Here is a 17303-nt window from a genome sequence, read left to right as displayed (position 1 = left end):
ATGTTTATTTATTTTTGAGAGAGAGAGAGAGAGACAGAGCATGAGCAGGGAGGGGCAGAGAGAGAGGGAGACACAAAATCTGAAGCAGTCTCCAGGTTCCAAACTGTCAGCACAGAGCCCGATGTGGGGCTTGAACTCATGAACTGCGAAATCATGACCTGAGCAGAAGTCGGATGCTTAACCAACGGAGCCACCCAGGCACCCCTCAGTATTGCTTTTGTGAACAACACTGAATTCAACATCTTTATACAAAGATCACTAATCATTTATATATTTACTTCCTTCCTTAAGATAAATTTTTAGAAGTGGAATTGGTAACTCAGAGTATATCCATTTTTAAGGTTTTTGATAATGTGTTCTCTGACTTCTAGGTGTCTGCAGGATCAGTCATCTCCCTCAGTGGCCACAGGCCCACCTGCAGCTGCCTCTGCTCTGGCAGTCAGCAGTCCTTCAGTCCTCATATTTCCAATCTGCTGATAGTCTTCCCCCCCCCCCCCATTACTAAGGGATTTTAATACATAGAAATCATTTGTTATTATTTTAATAAAATATAAGAAGGGGGAGATGATAAACACATGTTCTCAGATTCCCATTTTAGACTGGGAATCTCATTTAAATCCAAGTTTTCATGTAATTCATGAAGTTTGGTGTGAGGTAGGGATCTAACTTTTTAGTTGTCTCACTTTACTGAGAAGTCTGGGCTTCTTTCATGCATTTGAAATGCCTTTTATCCTAGACTGAACTTTCATGTTGGAAATCTGTTCCAATGGTGTATCTGCCTGTTTTGGCTCCAGTGCCCTCTTGCTTTACTCACTGCACTTTGGTAATATGTTTTAATTGGAGAGATTACCTGTCTCTGGGCTTTCACTGCATTGTGGTTCTGGGTTCTGGGTCAGACGTAATGAAGTGCCAGCTGTCATCACAGGATCAAGGTATCAGTGGTACTACCAGAACAGTGTATTTGTTTCCCATGTACTATGTTTCTATTTTCTCAAAAATTCAGCAAATAATTGTTGATTAGCCACTTGGTATGATATGAGAAAGCAACAGATTTGTTCCCCTCGTGGAAACTTCTTGGTTGGCCACAGACTCTTTGCAGTGATGTGAAAGCACCTCTCAATACTGTCTCAGATTCTCTGTAGATAGCTTGATTCAAGCCACTATATATTAATGTTTTCTTTTACAAAAAGGCTTCAAACTATGGCACTATTGGATGAATGTCTTTATATATTCTCAAAATTTATTATCTTCTGTAGATAAATCTTTTCCTTCACAGCAAGGAATTTTACAGTAACCACTTCAGCTTTATAAAGTCCAAACCACATGAATTTAATTTATCCATCAAATAGTTATGTGTCTTTATGATATACCAGGAAATGTTTCAAATGTTGAGTATATGGGTAATGCACAGAACAGACTGTCCCTGACCTCATCTAGCTTGTACTTTAATTGAAAATACAGATAATAACACATAAACAAGTAAATAAACAATTGGGGAGAATAAGTGTTCTGAAAAGTGTAGAATATGACAATATGTTAGAGAGTGATGGGAATCAGGAAAAGCATCTCTGGACCTGTGATATTTGACCCGTACTTGAATTTAGTGAGTGCTTGAGCCATGGTTAGCCTATTTCTGGTCTGGTCCTAGTTAGTGATTATTATGAAGTTCTTAACTGGGATGTGCAGGGGTAGGCTGGCTTTCACTGTAAATTTAAGACCGCTGCCTATTTTAGAATCCATTATATAACAGGATGAATTGATTCCATTTATAAAAAGTGGTCACCTGAGCTTGAACAACCTGTGTAAGCACATCACCAGTCTAAACCACACAGACAGCATAGTTTTCTCATCCATACCAAAAGCATTCATCTCTTTTTAGGCATGCTTACATGCTTCATTTTATTTGATCCTCAAAACTACTCTGGGAGAAAGTTATTACTACATTTCATAAGTGATTAAACTGAGATTCAGAGAAGTTAAGAAACTCGTTCAACGTCACTTTGCTGCATTGGAGTCTTCTTGCCTTGGAAGCACCTGCTCCCCTCCCCCCATCACCACCACAAAATCTGTTTATTTGAGTGATTAAGTATGTGCTCAGGGGGTGTGTATGTGCATGTGCTTATATTAATGTGTGAAATATATGTGTGTACATACATTATGTGTTTAGAAATGAAGTCATTAAATTTGCCAGACCTTTTACATTTATTTTAGTCATGGTCACATTTCCTATATTAAAATGTTTTCCATTTTCCAGTTTTTTGAGTCATGGTAACAAATACTTTTTTTGGTAACAAATACTTTTTTCTGTGACATTCTTTCTGTTCTAGCAGGGTATTTTCCCCCCCTCTCTGCAAGGGAGATATATACACTCATATAACTCTGTTCTTTAAAAAAACAATCTTTGGGGTGCCTGAGTGGCTCAGTAAGTTAAGCATCAGACTCTTGATTTCGTCTCAGGTCATGATCTCATGGTTCATGGGATTGTGCCCCTCGTTGGGCTCTGTGCTTAAAGGACAGAGCCTGCATGGGATTCTCTCTCTCCCTCTCTCTCTCTCTGCTCCTTTCTGATTGCGCTCTCTCTCTCTCTCTCTCTCTCTCAAAATAAATAAATAAATATTAAAAAGCTTTAAGGTTAAAAATTTTTTTTAATATCACTGGAAAATTTCTGCTTAACTCTACCAAAATTGTTTTTCTTTCTACTTTTGTATGATATCTTTATCATCTTAATCTTCAGCACTGACATTCCTCTCACATTTCATGCATTTCATGCATTTTTAGCTTCCTCACTAATGACCTGCTGATAGGGAAATGTGTCTTCAGAAATTATACCATTTTCTAAACATTGAAGATTATCTTATTTTATATAACCAACATCATCCCTAACATTTAATTTAACAAGAATGTGTTGGTAGAAAGTATGCAAAAAATTAGGCTCTCTTGTAAAATCATGTCAATAAACTATCCTTGGATAGAGTCATAAAAAAGCAGACATATTCTGGTCATTGATTTGTAGTTTTGTAAAGTAACGATGTAATAAAACTCGTAGATATGGCTGTTCTAATTAAAGGAAAAACTATGAAAGCCCATGAATCAAAAATAAGTATCTAAATCTAGTCAATGAAATAAATCAGCATGGAAGTTGAGATAAATGAAAATAAAGACAGTCTAATATGATAACTCCTATGCTTTTGTACTGTTTGGTACTTAGCAACTTGAGAAACTAGGAATTCGTTTTGGACAAAATGCCAGTAGCCTCTACATAATTGTCCAGCCTGGATTATTTTAGTATTTGTTGTCATCATGATGTGATTTGAATTGCTTCCTAACTTGCAGAGTATTGTATAGAGAGGAGTTTTTCTCAGCAATACTTGGTCAATGATATGTGCTTACACTTGTTTGGAGTGTATATTAACTTTACCTCTTTATTATCAGTTTATTAAATCTGAAGTACATTTCCTACATGAGACTTTAGTTAAGTGCTTAACTCTTGAAACATCACAGTGAATGATCAATGTGTGTGAAGACTTTTGTTCCATTTTTCAGTTATTACGCAGTATAGATGCTGAGGGATATGAAGGGGCAAAATCCACATCTTGTCTCAGCTTTCCTTACTTCAATGGTTCTTCATCTTTTTTAAAAGTTATTTTAAATTTTATTGAAATCCAAGTTAGTTAACATGTAGCGTAATAATGATTTCAGGAGTAGAATTTAGTGATTCATCACTTACATATAACACCCAGTGCTCATCCCAACAAGCGCCCTCCTTAACGCCCATCCCCCATCTAACCCATCCCCCCACCCACCACTCCTCCAGCAACCCTCCGTTTGTTCTCTGTGTAAGAGTTTCTTATGGTTTGCCTCCATGTTTTTATCTTAGTTTCTTCATCTTAGCAACACATTAGAATTATCTATGGAGTCTTGAAAACTCTTGAACCCAGACTGCAACAAAGTTAAACAGAATCTCTGGGATGAGACTCTAGATTCATTAGTTTTTAAATCTCTCCAGATAATTGCAATATACAACCAACACTGAAAACCAGCACTTTAGTCCAGTGGTTCTCAAACTTGAACAGACGTCAGAGTCATCTTAAAATACATAAACACTTAAAACTTTAAGAAGTGAGCTTCTTAAAACACATTCCTTGGCTACCCTGGGTTTCTCAGTAGATCTTATTGGAGATTGAGGGTATGTAGTTCTAGTAAGTTCTCAGGTGACGCTGATATTGCTGATATCCCAAGATCACACTTTAAGAACCTTTTTCTCCCTTCTTTTGCACCTAGGCCATTTCATTTTGTCTTCAAGGTCCAGCTGAAATCTCCTTGTGTATGAAAATATCATAAATTATTCTGCTCACTGATTTCTGTTATACCTTTTACATAGTGATTAATTACCTACTGCCTAGGGAATCTCCTGAACTTTTTATTTTTTATTTTTTAATGTTTACATGTTTGTTTTATCACTTCCACCATGCCGTGTATACTGTATACTGGAAAGGAAGATCCATGCTTTCTTGTGCGTCTTCACATTCCCTCTGCCCATGGGTTGGTGCCATAGACATGGCAGAAACTAACTGGATAGATGGATGAAGAGGTGGATGGATGCAGATTAATTATTGATTAATTTCCTGACGGTTTCCTTTCTTCTGTTTCATGTTTATCAGACCTGAAATCCCTTCAGAAATCAGTGAATCTCTGTGTCTCCTGGGGCTCACCATTTACTTATTTGTAATATAAGGAGGCTGAGCTAATTTTTCTGGTTACAGAAAACAGCTTTCAGGGAAAAGAGCATAGGATTTGGAGTCACACAGGATTGCATAAAGCTCGCACATTTGAACAGAGTCCTGCATATACAATGTGTGGGTTATTAGAAACAAGTTACCTAAACAATTTGAGTTTTGCCAGCCTTATTTCTTTAATATGCATAAGAATAAAAGTTATCAAAGAATAGATATACGGAAAGCACCTGGAAAACGTCTTGACATTTGCTAGGCATGCATAACTATTAAACCTCTTGCTTCCATGAAAATTCTAACATGTTTCCCCAAAACATGCATTTTGGTGTTGGCTTGCTCCAAACCGTCTGGTGGACTTTTAGGAAATACCTTTTAAACTTCAATTATATGACACTTTAACTTCTTAGTTTCCTAATAGGTATTGGAGCTGGTGTATTACTGTTCTTTTAAAGCTATAGCACCCCCTGTCAACCTCCCACCGAGCCACCCTTCAGTCCCAGACCCTACTATACTGGTGTATCCTTTAAACACCTCTGGCTTGCCAGTGCAGCCAACTGACAACCGTGAGCATGATGCTTCGCTGTTTTAAGTCTCATTTTCCAGATCTGTTGAATGAATGTGCTTGGTGTGACTATGCTGTAGAGGAGACAGTGGCACTGCAGCAGAAGGACATGACTTTGAACCCTGGTTCTGCCAGGAACAAGACGTTAGGCACTTAAGCTCTTTGGACCTCAGTTTTTAGTTATAAAAATGGTATTTGGACTGGAAAATCTTAAGTCTTAAGAATCTGTGCCAGACACTGGGCATAGTACATATTGAATATCTCATTTCAGAACCTGCGAAGAAAAAAACGATGATTCCACTTTACAGATGAGGACATTGGGCTCAGAGAGGTTAGGCAAACTAAGTGAGGTCACAAAGCTATCAATCAAGTGGCTGTGCTAGGATTTGTACCTGAGAAATGAAACTGTTGCCTTCCTTATTATCAGCCATTGCATTATCTCCCAGAATTATAAGAGCGTTTCCAGATTTAAAATATTATGATCATATGAGATTTTTCTTCCAACGACTTCAACATGGTAGGCAAGACATGTATTATTTACCACTAGTATAGAGATGAAGGAACGGAGGCTTCAGTGAGAAAATTGAGGCTAAAAATGCCATGAACTATATGGTAAAGAACAGATGGTGCTTATTTTCATGGAGTTTATAATCAAGAGATTGCACAAGAAAGACAAACATGTAATAAATATTGTGGGTGTCTTTAACAAGGTTCTGTAATAAAGTTATTTTGTGAAGTTCTTTGCAACTCTTTCTACATAAAAGAAACTTTAAAATCAAACATAGTTCAGCTGTTGAATTTCAGAGGCTAATGTAGAATACTCTATTTTAATCCCTTGGAAAAGTATGCACTCTTCAAGTTGTTTTTATAATTTCAGAGATAATAGTGACTCTCAACCGGCTACATTCTGTGTTTTAATAGAGTGACTGAAACAACAAGCTTACTGCCAAGGAGTGATGTAGGTGGTGGGTTGATCAGAAGTATTAAGCATGTGGCTAATCAATGTGCTACCTATGTAATCTTTTTTTTTTTTTTTTCACTTTAGAATAAAGAACTAAAAACCAAGGTGGCACTTTGGTCTGAAACTCCTAGAACAACAGTATCCAAGGGTGTCTCTACAAGGTACGTTTTTTCTTCCCCCACTGCCATCTGCCCTCACAGCTTTGTTGAACATTCATTCATGAATGTTGGCATCTATCCCACTTGAGAAATATTCCAATCTATTAATACTTATGTAATCACTTGTTTACTGTCTGTTTCCCAGTTCTTGAGAACTGGACCTATGTTATTTGTTCAGCATTGAATCCTCAAAGCCTAACATATAAATACTTACTGAATAAATGAATGAATAAATTTAGATATCTTTTCTTGCTTTGTGCCATAAAACAAGCCAGGTATCTGCTTCAACTCTTTCTACAAGCAGTACACATCATCTTCCCTATTGTCCTTGTTTTTCTGTTACTCCTGTTTTCTGTAGCATTGATGAACACTTTAATTATAAATTGTATTTATTTAAATGTCCATGACTGTATCTCAAACCAGGTAGATTGTAAATGTCAAGAAGGCAGGAATGGTTCCTTGTATTTCACTTTATTTCCTGCATTGCTAAGGGCAAGAGTCTTCAATAACTACCTAATAATGACTGAATCAAGCAATGATAATGACCCACTACAGCAATCAAAACGATAGTTGAAACCATCAAAGTCACTTTCTAATGGTGACAGAATCTGAAGTGACAAGTTGTAAAAAAAGAAAAAAAAAAGACTTCTGGGCTCAAATCTTATTTCCATAATACTCTATGAAATTATCACTTAAAAGAAAACATAGTCTGTAATTACATGAATCATTTAAAAAGTGATTAAAAACTTCCTGTTCTAGCAGCTTTTGAATTTCCCAGTCTAATCCCTCTAGGGCAGAAGCCTGTTTTCTGAAACTCTCTTCTGTTCATTGCCTGAGGTAGAAAATCAGGCCCGCTGTGATGAGTATCAGTCCAAGAATTCAGGTGGGTCCATCTCCCTTGGCAGAACTCCCTGCAGCCTTGCTTCCCTTTGCTAATGATATATGTAATGAGAGATGAGATGAATCCATTCTGAATAGATTCTTCTAAAATTGTCAGTCCCCCTGATGCGAAGTTATCCACTTTTTGGCCAGTAGCCCTGAAACTTCCAATAAAGAAAAGAAATTAAGCCCCAGAAATATTACAGGAGGAAGTGAAATACCCACATTTCAGAAGCAGTGAGAGAAGTAGTCACTTCAGTGGGGGAAGAAATGAAGAGTCCAGAACAGAAGAGCAAGCATGACTTTCCAAGGAAAAGGAAGACAATTGATTTTTTTTTTGTTCCCTTACCAGATACCAGTCCCCTTGGGGTGGTGAGGCATCAGCTGTTTTGACCCTGTAGGGAACGTAGCCAGAGTGGAGTGAAGGAGAGATCAACTGCTTGTCTCTTTATTGTAACTACTCCAGTATTGAATGCAGAGACTCTAGCCCGTACAGAGGGAATGTGCTGGAAAGAATGACTTCTATGGCCAATTCTTTAGTTGTAGTAAATTCATTGTTAAACATCTTTTAGTTTTAAAGATTTCTTTTCTTTCTATGACTTGGTAGGTCTCATGTTTGCAAAATGAAATATGGCCAATTGGCTGCTTTGAGAACATAAGTGGTAGTATGTGGTAATTCTGGGTTCACCCATATGCAGTGGAATTATAACTCAAGGGAGAGATTGGAGTAGAAAAGTAGCTGTTCAGGGGGAAAATCATATGCATTTAAAAATTAATCCAAGCAAATCTCTTTAATTACCCACAAAATATAATTCTGTATCTCTCAGTAAATACTAAAAAGCAAGGTGGTGTCTTTGAGCATTAAAACATATAGATGTTAACACCAGAAAGGGTGTTTGCTGGAGATTCAGGGTCATGTTCTTAGACAAAACCAGCAACAACAAAATGCACATACAAACTTGTGTGTGTGTGTGTATACACACATATATACATACATATATATTGTAAATACTGGAATCACACAGTGAGGGGAGAAGTTCAGACTTGAGAAGCCCACAGGACTCAAACATCCTGGCAGGAGGGTTGATTCGTGTTTCCTGTCTCCAGGTCACTCCAATGCATGCCTTCACTGCATGGAATGGCAGATATAGTCTCTAATTCTCTCTCACTTCCCCTCTTCCTCACTCTTGTCCCTCTACAGCTAGCTGAATTTACATAAGTTAGATGCTTCCACAGTATGATTCTATCATGTCTCATGGGGAATTAGTCAGTCAATCAATTAACCACCAGATCTCTTAGATTAAAGCAATTAGTTCATATTTGGTCGTATAGCGGTGGTGGAGATGGAAATGGTGGTGATACACCAATTATATCACTAAAGTTTAATGTGCTATCAATAATTATTTGATCTTTTCTATAGTGAATTGAAGACTGAAGGCACTACGCCCTATCTGATGTTGATCAGGCTCCAGAAGTGAGCTGACTAGCTGAAGATCTCAATAAGAAAGATCACTATGTGGTTCTTATTTATTCCTTGAAACACAGACTAAATGTGCAAGTTAAAATGGCTCACTGGCAGTATTCAATGGGATTATACGTCAACGGCTCTGCAGGAAGAGGACACTCCAGAAAATCAAACAAATGTATATTCAAGGCAAGGAACTCTTCCTTCAAAATTTACTGAATGGGTGAAGAGACCTGGGGCATTTGATGGAAGATGAATTTTGCTTTAAACTTCAAAAAGAATCTGAATATTTTTTGCAGATTTTTGCTGAAGGGAGTGGTTTAAGGTTGTCAACTATAACCTTCTGATAGTGGTTTTTATGTATACAAATGGAAGAGTGTATGTACATGTGTGTGAATAAATGATATATTTTAGAGTTAACTTTGAATAACAAGAAATATCCTAACATGAATTTATAAATTCATCTCCTGACCTATCATTAGTAGGAGAGTTATTCTCTATGGCATTATGGGCAGGAGAAGTAGGTTCTTTTAGCTAATTCCCCAATCCACGCAGCCCTCCATTGCTAAGAATCACGGCATCTTACCACACCTCTGGAAGCCATTGTTCTTCAGCTGGGATTGAGAATTGGTTGTGAGAGATAACCCACAAGTAAGCATGAAGAAATGTAGTTTGTGACTCTGACCTGGTGCCTAATTTTCTTTGTAAGATTCATTGTATTAGCTAAGAAAATAGTTGGGGGGAAGAATAGGAACACAATGCCGTCAGCTCACACTGTCTATAGCTGGGAAGATTCTCCATCCATCGTATGTCCAGTGCCTTGGTGAGAGTGTGCTTGCATTTTGATACAGGCATTCATCACAGGTGAGTTTGTGCTTGCTATGAGGAAAACCAGACTCTAATTTGTAGAAGTGCAAACGGGCTAACAGGATAGAAGGCACTTGAACTAAATGAATAATGGGCAGACTTAGCCCTGCTGGAGGGTGAATTACTTGTAAGCCTTTTGATTATCCTCTCTGGTGTACGACTGCAAACATTTTCTCAGGAAAGCTGCTTCAAGCCTTTCAAATGTGGAATGTGAAATATCAGTATTATCTATGAAATATTTAAAAATACATTCAAATGAGATTACGTGACGCATTTATAACTTCATTGACGTACTGTAATCCTTGAAATGTTGCGTAACTATATGTGTGCATTTCGTGAATCATGTTTTTGTTGCTTGCTGGTTTTTCAGATGTAGTTATTTAATAGCATTTATGACACGGCTCCGATGCCAGGAACAATTCTAAGTACTTTACCTGTATTAATTGCTTTAATCTACCCAAAAGACCTCAAAAGCAAGTCATACTATTATTACCATCTCACAGGGGTGGATGCTGTGAGGCCCAGTAATTTTCCCTGCGGCTACTATGGAGCGAGGATTTGGACCTCTTGATTTGGCTGTCAGTATTCCTTCTACCTGCTCGCTTGATGGTCTGAGATACTCCCACACTATAGAAATGCTTTTTCTTTTTGCTACTTTAATGAAACAGCTTCCTTGTTGGCTATCTGCACCATCCTGTGAGTGACAGAAAGAACCTTTACTCATAAATATTTTCCTGCAATAAGTTGGCCTTTCACCTACTTGGACTACCCTCATAAGAACATAGTTCAGAACTTGCTAAAAATCTTCTAATTTTACATTTATTATCATGACCTTATACCACATGGAAGACTTTTTGGCAGTGTATTTTCAGGCACATTTGTGGGAGATTGGGATCATGAATTCTGCTTCAAGCATTTGCAGTGTAGTGTGTGAATTCACTTTTCACCTGGTGATCACTTAGGTTCCTCTTACACCTCAGTCACCAAGCTGGATGTTAATAAATGCGAGATTTTGGAATGGATCCATTGAACAGACCTAACAACCAGAATGATTCCCATTAGAATAATGTATTCTAAAGACAAAAATAGGAAGACACTGCTGGATTTAATGGAGGTCTCGCTCTGCTCATTTTTGTTTTGTTTTTTGTTTATTTATTCTTTTTTTTAATATGAAACTTATTGTCAAATTGGTTTCCATACAACACCCAGTGCTCATCCCAACAGGTGCCCTCCTCAATACCCATCACCCACCCTCCCCCCACTCCCTCCCACCCCCCATCAACCCTCAGTTTGTTCTCAGTTTTAAGAGTCTCTTATGTTTTGGCTCCCTCCCTCTCTAACCTTTTTTTTTTTCCCTTCCCCTCCCCCATGGTCTTCTGTTAAGTTTCTCAGGATCCACATAAGAGTGAAAACATATGGTATCTGCCTTTCTCTGGAGGACTTATTTCACTTAGCATAACATTTTTGAACACGGAAAGTACCACTGGACGTGATACGGATAGGAGGTGCTCATGTGCCCTCCACGTTCACCTTGGAATGTTCTTTGGATTTCCTGAGACTAAGATCAAGCAGTTTCAGCAGTGTAAAAAGATCTGGACTCTTCAAATACAAAAATATCTTTTTAATAGCATCAGAGTATCATTTACTTGTCATATATAGATTTTTCCTATATCTTTACTGTCTCAGCTTTTATCATTTGGAATGTTTTTGGAATAAATATTTCTGAGCCATAAAACAAACAATTACAATGGAGAATAAAAAGTATTAATCTGAAAGTAGTATCACACGAGAAATACAGGAAAAGAAATACCAGTTCAGTTGTAGCCTAAATAATTGTGCGTATAATTATACTAATTAATACATTAGATAAGAAGGCCTGAAGTGGACCTTGAAGTGAATATATGAAGGTAGAAATGAAAAGAAACAGTTTCACTTTGATTACATATATCATTACGAATTACCATTAGGAAATGTTCAAGCAACAACAAAGAGAAACGTTTAAATAATTGGTGTAATACATCTATCTTTTGAATAATTGTTTACAATAAAGTTGATATCATATTTTGTTTATTTTTTGTTTTTATTTCTTTTTACATTAAAATTATGATGTATAAGTAGGGGTGCCTGGGTGGCTCAGTTGATTAAGTGTTGACTTCAGCTCAGGTCATGATCCCATGGTTCTTGAGTCTGAGCGCCGCATCCAGCTCTGTGCTGACAGCTCAGAGCCTGGAGCCTGCTTTGGATTCTGTGTCTCCCTCCCTCTTTGCCCCTCTCCTGCTTGTGCTCTGCCTCTTTGTCTCTCAAAAATAAACATTTTTAAAAAATAAATAAAATAAAATAAAATAATTATGCATAAGTAAATTAAGCCATTTTTATTTGATTGTTCATGACAATAAAATCCATAATCAATGGATTGGTTTTGCTAGTGAACAGGTATTTAGATGACTCCCTGAATTTTTCTGCTAATTTTTTCTTGGATCCAAATTAATGGGAAAAAGTAATCTATTAATATTTTATTCTGAATATGAAAAAAATAGTAGCATTATAAAATTAAGAACACACTTTTCAAATTCTTTCATATTTCTTTACTTTCTTTACCTCTCCTCTGAGCCTGAGGTAACCGTAGAATCCTCATCAATATTGATGGAAGGACCCATTCCATCAAGAACTGAAAATTCCTTCAACTAATGTCATAATCATTTTAATTCCTCCCTTTCTCCTTTTTTGCTTCCTTCCATTTTTTGGGGGGGTGGGAAATCTTAAGATTCAGTAAAGATTTAGATAATCATATTTAATTGCTGTGTTATTATTAAAATATATACTTATAAGTGTTTAAAAATTGAAGTAGAATTACAGAAAATTGGTATTTATCCTAGGCATGCAAGGTTGATTTATCATTTGAAAATAAGTCAATGAGTGACACCTGGGTGGCTCAGTTGGTTGAGCTCCTGATTTTGGCTCAGGTCATGATCTCTTAGTTTGTGAGTTCAAGCTCCACATTGAACTCACTGCTGTCAGCACAGAGCCAGCTTCGGATCCTCTGCCCCCCTTGCTCTCTGCCCCTCCCCCTGCTCATTCTGTCTCTCTCTCCCAAAATATTTAAAAAAATCAATGTAAGTAACCATATACACATAATAAAGAATAAAAATTATATAATTATTTTAATAGGTGAAGAAAAGTATCTGACAAAATTTAACACTCATTCATGATAAAAACTCAGCAAACTGGGAATAAGAAATTTTATCCTTCTGATAAACAGCATTTACAAAAAAGCCTTCAGTTCATGTAACTAATGATGAAAGACTAATATTGAGATGCTTGCCCTCACCACTTTTCTTAAACATTGTATTCTAAGTCCTAGCCATTGGAATATGTCAAGAAAAAGAAAAAGGAAGAAAAGGCATACAAATTGGAAAGGAAAAGTAAAATGTCCATTGTTGTTCATACAATTGTTAATGTAGAAAACTTTAATGAATCTACCAAACAGCTACTAGAACTAGTAAGTAAAGTTAACAAGGTCACAGATTACAAAGCTGAAATTAGTGAAATTGAAATTAAACATATTAATAGTTTGCTATTGGTGAAAACATACACAAATATCTAAATGGATGGAAAGGAGTATCCATAAATAGACCCATCTATGTGATTTTTTTTTATGTGATTGATTTTTGACAAAGCTGTCAAAGCTATAGAAAGGAGACAGGAAAGTCTTCTAAACGGCATTGAAAATACTGCAAGTTGTTGTGGGTTTTTTTGTTGCTGTTGTTTATTTTTGAGAGAGAGAAAGAGTGTGACAGGGGCAGAGACAGGAGAAGACACAGAATCCGAAGCAGACTCCAGGCTCTGAGCCATCAGCACAGAGCCCTACATGGGGCTCGAACCCACAAACTGCGAGATCATGACCTGAGCCAAAGTCAGACTCTTAACTGAGCCACTCAGGCACCCCTACTGCAAGTTTTATATGTGAAAAAAAATTAGCATCAATTCTTATCTCTCACAGTGTATAATTAACATGAAATGTACACTATACCTAAATGTAAAACGAAACTAAAATTTCTAGCAGAAAACACAGTCTCTTTGCAACACTTTGCAAACTTTGTGTTTAGTACACAAAGAACACAAACCATAAAAGGAAAAAAATTGATGATTGAACATTAAAATTCAAATATTGTGCTCTTTGAAAGACACCACTAAACAAATTTTAAAAAGCAACCTACAGAATGGGTGAAAATATTCACATATATAGGATTTGTATTCAGAATATATAAAGAACTTTTAAAACAATGAGAAGGCAAACTAATAAACACATGGACAAAAATGTTCAGAGAGTCACTTCTTAAAACAAGATAGACAAATTACAAATACACATATGAAAAGATGCCTCATCAGTTGCCTATCAGGGGAATGCCAATGAAAACCACTAAGAAATAAATACCAAACACCCACTAAAACAGCTAAAATACAAACACCGGCCTTATAGAGCATGTGGAGAAACAAAATCATGTGCTAAAGGCAAGAATGCAAAAATGGTACCAGCACTTTGGAAACCAGGCTGTTTCTTTAAAAGTTAAATATACACCTGCCATATGACCTAGCTGTTCCATTCTTTGTTTTTTGTTTTTGTTTTACCCAAGAGAAACAACAGCTTCTGTCCACAAGAAATGTGTATCTGAATTTTCATGGCACCTTTGGTTGTGATAGCCAAGAACTAAACACAAATGTCCATTAACAGGTGATACAGAACATAGTACATACATACCTTGGAAGAGAACTTGACAATAAAAAGAAACAAAGCATAAATATATACAACAGTGGATAAACTTCAAATCATTATACTTAGTGAAAGAATCTAGAGGAAAAAAAGAGGACATACTATGTGATCCCATAATGAAAGAGAGCAAATCAGTATTTGCCTGGGGAAGGGAGTAGAGGGAAAGTGCGAATAGCAATACAGAGAAATATATGGGGGTAGTAGAAATATCCAGTGTGTAGATAATGGTTATGTTTTCATGGATATCTTCCATGCCCAGAACCAATATATTGTACAATTTAAATATTAATTTCGATAAAGTAATAAAAAATTTTAAGTTAATGCTACATTATTCTACACCTACTCAATCAGGTTCTTGTGTAGGAGTCGTTCATTTCTTCTTTCAACAAATATATATTGATGCCTTCTATTTGCCAGGCACTGTTCTAGATGCCAGGGCTATGGCAGTGGGGAAAGAGGAGGGTGTGAATGTGTCAGAGAAGAAAGAAAAAGGAAAAAATCTGTACCTTAATGTAAATATATTCTAGTGACAAAAAAAAAAAAAAAAAAAAAAAAAAAAAGAACAGATAATAAAGTCAGAGATGTCCCATGGACTGTGAATAAAAATAAAGCTGAACACAGGGATCAGGAATTACTAGGGGTGAAAGGCTGTGGTTACACTTTTAAACTGGGTGATAATTTGTAGTAACCATGGGGGCGCCTGGGTGGCTCAGTCGGTTGGGCATCCGAGTTTGGCTCAGGTCATGATCTTACAGCTTGTGAGTTCAAGCCCCGCATGGGGCTCTGTGCTGACCGCTCAGAGCCTGGAGCCTGCTTCGGATTCTGTGTCTCCCTCTCTCTCTGCCCCAACCCACTCGCATTCTGTCTCTGTCTCTGTCTCTCTCAAAAATAAACATTTTAGGGGCGCCTGGGTGGCGCAGTCGGTTAAGCGTCTGACTTCAGCCAGGTCACGATCTCGCGGTCCGTGAGTTCGAGCCCAGCGTCAGACTCTGGGCTGATGGCTCGGAGCCCGGAGCCTGTTTCCGATTCTGTGTCTCCCTCTCTCTCTGCCCCTCCCCCGTTCATGCTCTGTCTCTCTCTGTCCCAAAAATAAATAAACGTTGAAAAAAAAAATTAAAAAAAAAATAAACATTTTAAAAAATTAAAAATAAAATAAATAAATGTAGTAACCATGGATTGGTAATTTAAATAGGATAGTAATTTTAAATAAGGCCTCCCTCTTTAAAGATAACATTTAAGTAAGCAAAGATAGGAAGAAGGCTAGGAAAGTGACCCGAAAAAGGTATTATTTGGTGGAAGAAGCGTCCGGGAAGGGGCAAGCCAGGTGCACTAGCTCCAGAGGACAGGCAGACCAGGTGTGTCCCAGAATAGCTGGGACATCAGTGCAGCTGGACTGGCAGGTCAAGAGTGAGTCCTAACATTGTCTCAATCATTTTCCATGCAATATAGTCTTTCATGTTTCCTTTGTATAAATCATTCCTTTTATTTGAAAAGTAGATTATCCTTCTAGTTCTTTGAATTCTGAGCAGTGGTAAACTAACAGTTTTTAGGAATCTGTATCTTAATTCTTGGTTGTCTGTGTTTTCCTAACATACTGAGAAAACCCATGTTTTCTGGAAGGCGCAGTGAAGGGAAAATTGCTCTTGAGAGGTTCAGTTGAGTGGTCTTATTTTGACTTTACACTCTGCCTAGAGGAACTCATGAAGAACTGCTTTTGGAAGTCAGGGGAGGAGAAGAGTGTCCATGAAGCCAGATGATGCGTGTTCACAATCCAATATGCTAACTAGCATGACTCCAAATCATCTTTCTGTTTCATTATTTTTCATCAGTGAATGAGTCACAATACAAATTTCTCTGGAGGATCAAGCACACAGATTGAAGTTGTTGGCTATTAACCTTGCTGCTGCTTTAATTTTTTAAATTTATTTATTTTGAGGGAGAGAAAGAGAGAGAAACCCCAAGCAGGCCCCACGCTGTCAGTACAGAGTCCAACGCGGGGCTCAAACTCGCCAACCGTGAGATCGTGACCTGAAAGAAAACCAAGAGTCAGACATCTAGCCAACTGAGCCACCCAAGTGCCCCTATGATACAGCCTTCGTCAAATTGTAATTGTTCTTGGTATAAAGAGCACTGAATAATCCAAACACCTTACATACAGGTTCTAAAAGTTTTTCCCTTTCCGCATTAAAGACATTGAAGGTCAAGATGGTCTTCCCCCACCCCACCCCCAATACGGAGCATGCTATAACTATTTAAAAATCCTATAAAGCCATTAGGGAAAGCAAGTTCCTAATGACTTGTCATGAATTATTTAAGACAAACCCAGGGGCGAAAGATTCTGCCTATGTGAAACAGCATTACTGCTACCAGGGAGTAAAGTTGAAAGAACAGTGCCAAGGATTTATTTTGCTTGCAGTGGGAGAGTTGTTTATCTCTAAATTAAAAACTCATCATTATCTTGGCAAAGACTGACTAAGTAACATATGGAATGAGAGCAACTCTGGGAACAAGGCAGCCTTTGCAAATGAACGTTTAAAAGGAAGCTCTTTGGTTGTGGTCTTGAATTGGTCCTTTCACCAGTCTGGGGCTAAGGAAGTCACTACCTCCTGCCTCAGCATTTTATTATGGGGAAGAAAAAGGTTGTAATATGTCGAGGTGCTTACGTACCATGCAATACTTCAACACGTTAACTGCTAATTTCACACATGTATAATTCAAAATTATTAGAAAATTTCCCTTGCAAAGCCCAGTCTTTAAACAAATCGTAAATGAAAAAGTTTAGAGAGATGGATAAAAATCACTTGGCTAAATCCAAATCACTTCTTTTTTCCTAGTTCCCAATGGATACCATTTCAAATATGATACAAGTTCCATGTTGATACTGATTTACTGTTCTTCATGCACCAC

The 17303-nt window shown here is 37.3% G+C and overlaps 1 protein-coding gene across 2 annotated transcripts in view; it reads left to right on the top strand.

The window, feature by feature from the left end:
- The window catches only part of CCDC68 (coiled-coil domain containing 68), a 49518-nt gene extending 39613 nt beyond the window's left edge, over nucleotides 1-9905 (top strand). For both annotated transcript variants that reach the window (XM_011288173.2, XM_006938921.3), the window contains exons 11-12: nucleotides 6341-6417; nucleotides 8714-9905. In XM_011288173.2, coding sequence (XP_011286475.2) covers nucleotides 6341-6417; nucleotides 8714-8771 — 135 coding nt within the window. In that variant the 3' untranslated portion in view covers nucleotides 8772-9905. The remainder of the gene's footprint in view (nucleotides 1-6340; nucleotides 6418-8713) is intronic.
- Nucleotides 9906-17303: the final 7398 nt, after the last annotated feature.

Source organism: Felis catus, chromosome D3 (assembly GCF_018350175.1).
Source record: "Felis catus isolate Fca126 chromosome D3, F.catus_Fca126_mat1.0, whole genome shotgun sequence".
Lineage (NCBI taxonomy): Eukaryota > Metazoa > Chordata > Mammalia > Carnivora > Felidae > Felis > Felis catus.
The sequence above is the reverse complement of the archived record's forward strand: the minus strand, read 5'-3'. Positions and strand labels throughout refer to the sequence as shown.